Source organism: Saccostrea cucullata, unplaced genomic scaffold (assembly GCF_032062105.1).
Source record: "Saccostrea cucullata isolate Sc308-1 unplaced genomic scaffold, CSIRO_AGI_Scuc_v1 ctg16476, whole genome shotgun sequence".
NCBI lineage: Eukaryota > Metazoa > Mollusca > Bivalvia > Ostreida > Ostreidae > Saccostrea > Saccostrea cuccullata.
Window position 1 is genome coordinate 932 of NW_026941206.1, and position 12,084 is coordinate 13,015.

At 32.3% G+C, this 12,084-nt stretch overlaps 2 protein-coding genes across 2 annotated transcripts; both read left to right on the top strand.

The window, feature by feature from the left end:
- Positions 1-856: 856 nt before the first annotated feature.
- Positions 857-6,082, top strand: LOC134257411 (uncharacterized). Its single transcript, XM_062740022.1, has 3 exons — positions 857-949; positions 4,134-5,310; positions 6,075-6,082. The coding sequence occupies exons 2-3, from the start codon at positions 4,167-4,169 to the stop codon at positions 6,080-6,082; spliced, it is 1,152 nt and encodes a 383-aa protein (XP_062596006.1). The 5' UTR covers positions 857-949; positions 4,134-4,166.
- Positions 6,083-7,444: 1,362 nt separating this feature from the next.
- LOC134257409 (uncharacterized) lies at positions 7,445-8,371 on the top strand. The gene has a single exon (XM_062740021.1). It carries the CDS (start codon positions 7,455-7,457, stop codon positions 8,244-8,246), a length of 792 nt encoding a protein of 263 aa, XP_062596005.1. The 5' UTR covers positions 7,445-7,454; the 3' UTR covers positions 8,247-8,371.
- The last annotated feature ends 3,713 nt before the right edge of the window (positions 8,372-12,084 follow it).

The following is a 12,084-nucleotide window of genomic DNA, read 5'->3' on the forward strand; positions in this document are numbered from 1 at the left end:
ACAAGAAAGAAATTCAATGCTGTTTACGGAGAAAATGTGGGATTATTACGTGATGCAGAGTCTGTCCGATAGCATAGACTAAGACAGAAATATATATTGTATATGTAGAGACAGTGTGAATCGACATTTAAAGTTAAAACAAAATAAATGCATTTAATACCAGTGGGGATACAACGTAAACAGACTGGAGTGGCATATCTTTCTCTGATAATATATAGTGGATATTGGGGGGGGGGGGGTTGTTGAGCGATTCTTCTGGGGATTTTACAATTTTTTGTTATTGTAGACATGATGAATAAGTTTAAAAAATATATCTTGTGAAAAAAATGTTCAATAAGCCCTAGGGTTTCAAATCGATTGGGGAGGGGGGGGGGGGGGGGTTCCTGTCCAAAAGTACCTGTGATTTTTCTGACAGAGAAAATGCATGAAAATTAAGTTAAGTAGACAATACAAAAATATATATACTCCTGATAAATGTAATTTATTTAATATTTAAGAATCTACTCAATCTATAATATAAATTAAAATATTTTTTGCTGTTCAAAAATCCATTAGTTATTTAAATTTCCTTCTAATATATATAACACTTTTTCTTGCATTGTAATTTAATTAAATGACCCCTTTGATATTATTATATTTATTTTTTTTTTATATTAAAAACATAATAAAGGGAAGTAATCAAATGTTGAACCCGCTTTTGATTGGTTCGTTTGGATCTTGAATCTCGAAACTCGAATTTTGAATCTCGAATTTCGAATTTTGAATCTCGTATTTGAAAACTCGAATCTCGAATGAGCCTTCTGGGCTTTCGTAGATTTGTTATTGATTTCCAGAAATAGCGTACAGGTAAAGGGTTGAATAATACAAACCGAAAGTAAATTTAAGGTTGAATATTTCCATTTGAAAAAAAAAAAGATATCTTATCAGGACGTTTAGGAAACAGGTATCAGTAGGTAGTGTTTTATTATATATTTGTAAAGATGTTAGTCTACTAATTGACAGACTTAAAAGATGAAATAGGTTTTTCACCACCTCAGTGCATGCATTCCTTAAATAATATTGATCTTTATCTCCTAATAATTCATGTATCTCTTAAGAGGCTGTCCACCGAAAAACCAGGCAATAGGTGGCACATCGCATGTCATGGATTTTTATTATTTTTTGCATGTAAACTTATTCAAGCAAGTGTTAATACATGGCAACATCAAAAATTTTTTTAGTGGTCCTCTAGTCCTATTTTTGGTAAATGTCTAATTTTAAGTGCAAAAAGGTCAACATAAGGGTAAAAAAAATACTACGTTTTTATTTTGTTTTATTTGTAAGAAATACTTAAAAGCTGGGTGTGTCAATCAATATTATCTATAGCATAGACTCCTATCTTTTATTTCTTAATGAATAAGACTCCAAATTATATTTCTTTAGAAAAAAATATGTGGTCCAAACTTGAGTTTAGCAAGTCACTTTTTGAATTCAGTATCCGAATTTTGATACGTTATAAAAGCCAATACATTACTATGACAAATTTTTTTCCTCATGTTAATATGAATACAAAGGACAAACTTTTGAGTCACTTCATAAAATTGATGGGAACAAGTATATTGAGGGAAATAAGAGGATTCAAATTCACCTACTATCTATGATTTTTCCCAAATTAAACCGATCCCGATCGGAATTATATAAAGAAGAAAATACTATAATTGTATTGTTAAATTTGACTCTTTTGTTGTTATATAGTTCAAAATTAACTTTATTTATTTTTATCCATGTCTTATAAGTGGCATTTGCCTTTAGTTTATCAACTTTATATATTTTGAATTATTTTCGATCGGGATCGGTTGTATTTCAATCGGGTATGGTTTTTAGGAATATTTCGTAAACTTGGTTCTTCCTTTTAATTTATCAGAGAAATTATATGCCTGTCTGTTTCTTTTCATTCAGTAAAATGTTTTAAATGATTTTGTCCATATATTCAAATGTATATAATTATCTAAATTCCTCATGTCTTTTACGTACATGATTACAGTGATGATTACCGTGTACATGTAAAACATCTTTGATTTCTTGATACTCGGCAATTAAATAAGTGTTTGTACATGCATTATGTTGCAACTCAGAAAAGACAGCTTAGCTTCATTAAGTATCTTCTTTCAAAGTAATTTTTTTTTCTTTTATTAATATTTTCTCAGGAATTAATAAGGAGTTAGTGGCGAAATTATTCTTGTACGTACCTACAGTGTAAATACAGAAAATATTTTTATGTGTATAGACTCGGGTTTATCCAAGTTTTTTCAACCTGTCATCTGTTAATACTTTTCACCTATATATTCTTCTTTTACAAATTTTTTTTATGTAAATAAAAGAAATTTTTTCATATACATCATTAATTAAGAGCCCATAAATCGCAAGCAAAATGCAAAAGGGGGGAGGGGAGGGGCGGCATCATGGCATCATTTTTTTTTTTCAAAAACAGGTTTCATGAATATGAAAACATTTTAGAATTGGCCAAGATAGCTACATATCTTAACTCCATATTAAACGTGAGTATGTAATTATTTTGATCTCCAAATTATATTAAAAAAAATAATAATAAAAAAAAACAGAAACGTTTCACTGAACCATCTTCCGTTTTAGTTTCAAATTGGAGTTGGGAGCTCAGCAGTAATCTTCCGCAATAAATATTATTTTAACTTATTTTTCAGGGTTTTTTGTTTTATATTTTTACGTGTACCGCTGCTTGTTTATTTTTATTTGACTGCATAGATAAATATATTAAAGATTTTACAAATATCATGAAGTAAACATCTCAACTTCGTTAAATTAAATTTTGCGTAAATCTAAAATATTCACGATTCCTTGATTATCAGAAGTATAAAACTTTCACATCCCAATAAATAAGAAATGTTCAATAAAAACACTATAAAAATTAATTATTTTTGTGCATATCCTAGTATTAAAAAAATGTATGAAATAAAAAAAAAATTATTTAAAATTTTGGATATTGCAATGTGTAGAGTAACTGAACAGAAAAGGAGAAATAACTTATTTTTAATTATTTTTCTTTGCACGTTTACGCAAAGAATTTACATAACTTTTCTGGAAGTCTTGTAACTATTTGATTGTGACGCAGTATTAGTCAGGTATATGACGTCACTGATACATCAATGGAAACGTGGATTCATCCTGAATAATACAGCCCATTTTTATCCAAATATTATGTTTGCAGGCGTAAATTAGCTCTATTTTGAAAATAAAGTAATTATTTTTTGTTTTATAATTTTCTTTAGTGTATCGAGTCTATTTTTTTTAAACTAGGATTCCGATAGTAAGGCGTTTAGCAGATTTACCGATGCCACGGGAGATAACTCTTGCACTGCAAAATTTCATAAAAACGTCTATATATTTTGCCAGAAAACTAATTCACAAGTGTTTTTCCCACCGATTTTATTTTTGAAAAAGAAAGATGACATATTTCTTGATTTAGTTCAGCGTGAATTATAGTCCTGTTAAAACTGTATTGGAAGTTACAGTTCTTTGTTTCTGACCTAAATTTAATGGTTTACATAGGGGAACTCAATTACACGAAAGAAACGGATATTTTACTAAATAAGTAATTTTCAAACAAATCTTCGATTACATTATTCCATTTGGACTACATTGATATTGTTTTCAATAAAATATCATATATTCGTCACATTCGATGTGCCGCCTATCAATACAATACTGCCTGGTTTTTCGGTGGACTGCCTCTTAAAAGCATTCCCTACCATTACCCTGTCACTTAATCTACTTGCTTCTGTAGATTTTGTCAACTGTTCGTATTGTGCTCATTGTTTTGTTACATGTAACTAATTATAAAGTGTTTACAAAACTAAAGCTTAGATATATTATTTTATAATATTCTATTCTATCTCAATATAAAATAAAATACGGTTTATTCATTAAAGTAATGTGTTCGTATCTGTTACAAAGATTGATAACCTTCCATTTTTTGAGCTCTTTGTTATCTCCATATATTGCATAGTGAAAACAAAACAAAACTCAATTAAAACAATGATTCATAAATAAGCACCTCTTTCTATATATTGAAAAAATTAAAAGGACAAAAATTATGTATGAAATCATTTAATTTTCAGACGTGCATCTTTTGATTCTCATAAAATATCGGGATGAATCACATAGCTCGCCTATCAGAAGTGATGTACGTGGGACTTTGTCGTCGGGTAGGGAGTCCTACAGAGGTAAGGATCAGGAGAGAAGTGAATGACACTATGGAGGTCGTGAGTCAGCCTGTGTACATCATGAAGAGACTTGATAGAATGAAAAGTGGGAGTAAACGTGAGGGATTCAGATTGATAACTTCCGACTCTGACTGGATGTTATGGCCTCCAGACCACAAGGTGATATGCGATATCTCTCAGATCAATCTCTACCGTATCCCACAACACACTGTGATGCTGATGGAGTGTGATGATCTACCGCCTGGTTTTACCAGACTTAGCCTGTTAAGCCAATCCAATAATGCAGAAACCGTTTCGTCCTGTGTAGTAATGAATGACAGTACATATATTTCAAGTACAATATTCAGAGAAAACTATTTGCGATTCTTAAATACCTATGGTATTTCTACTGCTGTCCTTCATGGACCTTGTTCTACCTATTCCATACTCCAAGATGTAGATGCTGACAATGCTTTCTGTTTCAAGTCAGATCACTGGCCGACGTCAGCAATACCATGGATACAGAGATGTCGTGAACGGAGATGGCCGAATCAAACAGTTGTATCAGAAATATTAAGCGGAGGATTTCATATTGTTCCGATCGGAAGCACACCTGAAAACAAACTAGAATGGAGAATTTCATTCTCTCAAGCAGAGCAAAAACTTGTTTATTCAATGAATCATTGTCAGTTTTTGTGTTATGGTCTCTTCAAAGTTTTTCTGAAAGACGTAATTAATTGTCAGCCAAATACATCCATTCTCTGCTCATATTTTATAAAAACTATTGTCTTTTGGGTCATACAGAAGAATACGTCTTTGTCCTGGACACCTGAGAACTTATTGACTTGTTTCTGGGAAAGCTTTAAATTATTGATATACATGGTACATACTGGGGAATGTCCAAACTTTTTTATTCCACAAAACAACATGTTTAGAGTGAAAGTCACTGGTTCTGTACAAATTTTATTGTTCAATCAGTTGTATGATTTGTATAGTAAGGGGATATCATGTCTGCTATTAAGTGAAAAAATCCGACCTTACCTCAGTATTGCCATATTATATAAAACATTGAGAGTCCAGACAGACGAGAACAGTATTATATCTACCACTGAACTAGATATAAGCTTATTTACAGAATTATATACATTTAAGGATGTACAACACACCTACCCCAAAAAAATTCCTGTCGTTTAATTTTCGTTATTTTTGTATATTTAGTACTTGACTATATCTACTGCATGTATGCATATTTTGGACAAAATCGTTCGAGTGGTTTTTGGACAGGAACTTCCGAAAGTTACCCCCCTTTAGTTGTTTACAAGGAGAGAAAATTTTTAATCAATGAACTACTTAAACCTTGATTTTCAATAAAACCAGGTTAGATATAAATGTCAAATTTCATTGGCTTATTCCTTTAACCATGTAACACAAAAACATGGTCATCTTTTTTATATACATATCATTAAAACAATTTTTAAAGACCTTAAACTGAAAAACTATGAATTTTCTAAGCCTTGAAAATTGCGTATTTTTCGAATTCAAAATTTTTTTGTGAAGAAACCTGTCGTTTAATTTTGGTAAAAAACTTTCTTTAGGTAGCTGGTAGTAAAAACAATCTTCATAATTTTTTGTATAATTTTTGTACGACCAGTTTTGATTTAATAGCGGAAAATTACCCCCTCCCCCTTTCTCAATAAATCACGTTCCCGTGCGTCTTTCAGACGGGGGTCGATCACTTTGTTATATGAATCTACAAATACACATTAAAAAAATTAAATTGGAATATTGCTTTTGCTTCAAAAATACATTAACTTACACATTTAAAAGTTCTTATATGTAAAGCTTATTTAAATGTAGATTTTTAGGCAATTTTTGAATACCCCTATCACCCCCACCCCTTCCTTTTTTGCGTCGCAGACCATTAGCGTTTGACGAAATGTCGTTTACAGTGCAAATATACTAGTATTTCGTCAAGAATCCCGGGGGTATGCATTAGTTTTTAAATTCATGAATGCAGAATAAATATTGACTACTCTTTTTATATGTATAAGGAAAAAATTACTGAAAGATTTTAGTGTTTAGTCCATATACGTATGCGTTATGCATTCCATATCACATGAAACCTGGATACGAATTCAAGTTTTGTTGAACTTGAATATGTTGATTTTTAATTTTATTCATTATGAAAATGGTGTATGTTCAACTCTCCTGTGATAAAAATGGAATAATTGTAGTTTCTTATATGTCATTATTTCAAACGAGACAGTATGCGGCCGTGGGGATACATCGACATTTGCATTAGATGTACATACACCCCTCATGATATTGTACTGTACGCATTTCTTTCAATGTCGTCGCTTCTAAAGTTAAAATGAAAATTCCGTATTCGTCCACATTAACTTCAAAATATCAAACATTAAACTCTTCATCTATTTCAATTTATATCAAATCCCACATTGATATTTTTTAAAATCTTATAGGCTACGTTTTGTTTTGATTCGAGGAAATGCGAACCGACATTGTTGACAGAAAGTCAAAGTTACGATTTGCTGCAATGGAATATTTATAAATGCAAATAATTTCAGTACAAGTGAACAATTCTTTTCAATTCTATACTTACATTGTGTATATGAGGTCTATAGAATTCAATTCTCGGATTTATCAGGTCTTGCTGTAAATGTATCTGATTCTGTGGAAAACCGTGAATAAAGGGAGGAAAATAAACATCTACATTTTCAGAGTTGTTCCTCTTTGATCAGTAAGGGTCTGAGAACAACATGGATTTTACATTGTAAAAAGTTGATTGTTTATTTATTGTTGTTTTATTTAATTAAAGAAGAAAAACAATATTTATATCGTGTATGCACAAATTGTAATGAAGACCATTAATCGGAATGTTATATAACCGATTGTACATAATGAGAATTTCGGCAATGTAAAATAAAATATTCAGAATTAAAAAAAAATGCTGCGCTTTGATTAAAAATACAATTATTAATTAAAAAATACTTATTGATTGAGTATGGTACGCATGATCACAGCCAAGCTCCATATCCCATTTTTCTTTTATGATTGATATACATCGGGATCGTTTTACTCGTCGTTTTGACGCTTTATTTTTGACGTTAAATTTGACGTCACGTCAAACGTTCAATTGAAATCGCAAGAGTTATCTCCCCCAGTGTGTTGTACGTCTTTAATATAGAAATTAGTCGTATTGAGGAATTTGCAGTGTACATGAAACAGATAGGGAATATGATCGGGATAAGTCTTAAATCGTATGAAACAGTCTCTTTACAATGTATCACATCAGAGGTGGTACGGTGTACTGCCATGTTCTTACAGTGTAGAATTAATCAAAATGAAACCCGGAATAAGGTTTTCTATATGAAAAAAGTAACTACATTGCTAAAACAGTCGTGTAGGTTTGGTTGTTTATCTGACATTCTGTATCTTGCTTTGTACTTCTACAAAACACGTAGATACGAAGATTCACTCAGTTGTTTACACAAAACGCAGGAGAGGATGTCATTACCGTTTGTTATGTATAATTATCATGTTAATGTAGAAATGTACAGACACTACATGGAAAGGAATACACTGTGTACTAAGATGAAGAGAGCTGAAGTGAAAGATATCATGCTTCTTTGTGAGTATAGTTACATTGATGAACTAGTGTTAGAGCAGATGATCAGTGAGAAGAATAGCTGTCCTTCATTATTTATCCCACCTCTAGTGATGTTACACATGTTGTTAATACTGAATCACCACAGACTGGGTAACACAGTCAGGTCACAACAATCTCTACAGGATCTACAGACTCTGCTGCTCTATCATGACGGGACTCATGTACCTCATCTCCCCAGAGATATCTCTTGGCAAATACTGGGAATCTGTCAACAAATCTGTGGAGACTATTCGGGATCTCTCCGGTCTTATCAAAACTCCTTACAACAAAAATCATTGCACAAACTTCAGAAAGCAACATTGTTCAGAATAAACTCTCTTCCACGTGATTTGACATTTTAGGAAGAAGTGAATCTTTTAAAAAATATTATAGGACACTGTTTAGTATGCTTTATTCATGTATATACCGTTTTCAGTTGGGTTTATTCATGTATACACCGTTTTCAGTTGGGTTTATTCGTGATACGTATAAGTCTATGCATGTTTTATAATTATATTAAGAATATTGTACATATTACTTTAAAATGAAGTGGGTCGGTCACGTGATCAAATTCTGTGAAGGCCGAAAGCCTTCTCAGAAGATTTGATCAAATACCGACCCACTTCAATTCCCATTGAAGTTTATAAACTTGTTATTTATTACTTATATATACATTTGAGACAGACAATTGAATATTTTCGAATTTAAATTGTTGTACTAACCGTCCGTCGTAGATTTTAAAAAATGACGCTAGGTGTAAATCGGCTTGCATGGCGGTTACGCTTCGAATTCATGAGGCTAAGGAATATACACTACTAAGTCAGAAACGTACTGACATTCCCATTTTTTACTGACAAACTTAGAAAATTACTGACAATGTGCTGTCGTTACTGTAAAACTTAGACAATTACTGACCTTTTTACTGCCGGTACTGATAAACTTTGAAAAGTGCTGACAATCTTAGTCGGTGCTGATAAACTTAGACAATTACTGACCCGTTTACTGTCCCTGCTGAAAAACTTAGACATGTGCTGACATTTACTGATAATTACTGTCCCTATTGTTCTCGCTCTCGGGGAGGCTTTTCATTACATCTATCTATGTTCTAAATCTCAGCCAATCAGATTGCAGCGCACGTACACGCACATGCATGCATGCATGTGCATGGTGATCATGCCTTCTTGTAGAAGTCAATTATACATCTCTATGCTCCAAATCCAATCCAGTTTGGTTGAAAACTAAGGGAGTTATAGCTATTTAAAGTTTCAGCCAATCAGATTGCAGTGCACGTGCATACACGTGTTTTCATGATAATTGCTATATATCATGTTGTAAGATATCGTAATACATGACTATGTTCAAAATTTCAAAGGATTTCGTCAAAAAAACAAGAAAGATATTGAGACTTTAGTTTTAGCCAATCAGAGCAAAGCGCACGTGCATGCGCGTGAGATCTTGCTATTTTGACCATGTCATCTTGTCTATGCTACTAATATATCATTACAATATGAGTTTCAACGCATTTCATCAAAAATTGAGAAAGTAAGTCTATATCAATTATATTGATCATTTCTCGTGTTGCATGTGCGCGCTCTTGCAAGCACGTGCGCGCAAAATGACCTTGACTAGGCAAATCTACATAACATGTCTACTAACCCTAAAAAGGTTTTACCTACATCGGATGAACAGTTTACAAGATCATTCCCGGACAAAAAAGTACCCAGGAAGAAGAAGAAGAAAAATAATAATAATAAGAAACAGAGTAAAAACAATATGTTCCCCAACTTCGTTTGGGGAACATAATAAGAGCAAATGAAATGAGTTGACTGGGATAAATCGAGTTGATATAAGAATGAACCTTTCTATAATCCAATATTATAAATTAATTCAAACATCTTCGATAACCAGAATATGTGAATTTTGAATTAAAGCCACAGCAAGAGTTTTTTTTTCTCTTGTTCTACAGACGTTTTTAAATAAATTCTACTATATACTTGTATAAAAATGGCGCGCTTATAAAGAAACACAACAAGTACCATTTAGAGTTCGAACCATTTCATGAGAAAGAACTTGATCTCCGAAGACTTCTGATGTTAGTGAAGAATGCCACATCTTTTTATATTCAACTGCAGAGTACTTGTCTGAATGATTAGAGTCCTCTTAACGAAGCAGTGCTACTGATGACTTATCTCAAGGTTCCACTTTTATTGATGCAGCTGTGGTTCATCATATCAAAAAGTCTTGATTTTAATTTATTTTGAGGAATTAATGAAGAAAATGTAAAAGTCAGAGTTGCTAATAGAGACTTTTGAAAGAATTTGAAAGTTCTTCTGCTCTTTATGATCCACTTCTATGCTTCTATGCTTAATGCTGTGACACTGTTGGACTAAAGTTCCTCCTTGACAGCCCCTATTGTTGGTTGTAAGGAGAGAAGAATACAGCATTTCTCGCACTCAGTAATAAATCTTTGTAAGGTTTTTAAATGAAAATTAGGAATCCATGAATTTAACAAAGCGAAGATCGAACTCTTCTAACAATTAGTTGCCAGTTGATTAAAATAGAGAAACAATGAAATTTAATGTTGCGAAGATCTTCCTTTGAAAGAGTTTGAACTAAATTCAAATTCTTCCAAAATACAATTAAAAAAGTGAGACATACAACAAGCAAGGAATCGATATGGACATTTTAAAGTCACCGTGTTCTCCTCGTAATGTTTTGAAAATTCCTAAGAATTTCAGAGTGAAAATGATGGCATAAAATAATCATGAGAAAAATTGTCAGTTTTCACAAAATGAAAGATTGGTTTTGCTGACAAGGTCCGTGTGTCGACCAGAGAATCTGTGTGCTCCTAATTAATTTAGGAAAATCCCTGTGCACATCAGACTGAAAATAATGGCTAAAGAATTAGTATAAAACCATATCTCAGTTTTGATACAATGATAGGTTATTTTTCCTGACAAGGACATTTTATCAACCAAGAAGGACATGGAGATAACGAACAGTATTCAATCTAAAAGTCCATTAACCAATATACAAAATAAGAGCAGAGCAAACACGGACCTCCGAAAAATCAGAGGTGGGATCAGGTGCCATGGAGGAGTGAGCATCCCTGCCGACCGGTCACACCCGCCTTGTGCTCGTTGTCATAATCAAGAAATGACGTGGAAAAAACCCTGTCGTCAATTCAGTGTATAAATAATGGACTAAAGAACTCGCAATATGATGACTTTCAACAAGTCTTATAATCTTGCTTCATCAATTTGTTTGGTAAAAGATTGCTTCTGTTTGCTTCCCATTCAGATATTGTGTAGGAATCCACTCGTTTATGCACTCAAGCGAAAGACATACACCCTCTCTTCAGATAAATATAGTATATTGCTACACAGTAGAAGAAAGTTGACAAAAGTTCAGTGAAAGGCCATAGTTAAATACACATGTAATTATTTTGTTGTATTATCCCGACCTACTGTATTAAACGGCCGGAGTCAAAACGTTTCTAACGCCTGGTAGAAGTTATTTTTCTTTTTATATCTTCTTGAAATTTAAGTGTTTTACAAAGATAATAAATTTTTCTGACGATGTTTTTCCTAACTACCGCCTCAAGCTTTAAATCCTGAGTGGGGAGATGGCAAACAAACATAATTCTAAAGTTTGCATTATAATAAACTTTTGTTATTAGATAAACATAAAGGTCTGTTTCTGTTGATCATTCGATTATAAAACAAGTTTTCCAATCTGTGGTATATTTTTGTCATTTTCTCTTGGAATATATAGAGTAAACACATTAATAGAAGTAACTACTGTTAATTGATAATACTTAGCCGGGATACCTAAATATCCAGCTGAAGGAAGCATCAACCACTCCCTTCTTCTTATATAAAACTTTTTGAGTAAATTTTGCTTCAAGTGAATTCTGATATTGTTCATCTGATGTAGTGATTGGATGAAATAAAGCCTTTTTTATCTTTAGAATACATACTTTTGTAGTCAAATGATTGTAATTGAATTCAGGCGGTGGTTTTTGTTGCATTTTATTTAGATAAAACTACGAATGAAGAGAAAAAGAACAGCAGACAATTCATTAAGATATGCTGTACTCTCTAAATAATACAACCACACGCTTAGTTTCGATTCCAAGAGAGTATTTGATAGATAAAAAAATATTAAAGATATTTTGGGGGAAACTGTTTTATTTTTGTT

Bases quoted from the DNA above. Each gene is read 5' to 3' on its own strand.
- LOC134257411 (XM_062740022.1), top strand. From the start codon at position 4,167: ATGAATCACATAGCTCGCCTATCAGAAGTGATGTACGTGGGACTTTGT.
- LOC134257409 (XM_062740021.1), top strand. From the start codon at position 7,455: ATGAAACAGATAGGGAATATGATCGGGATAAGTCTTAAATCGTATGAA.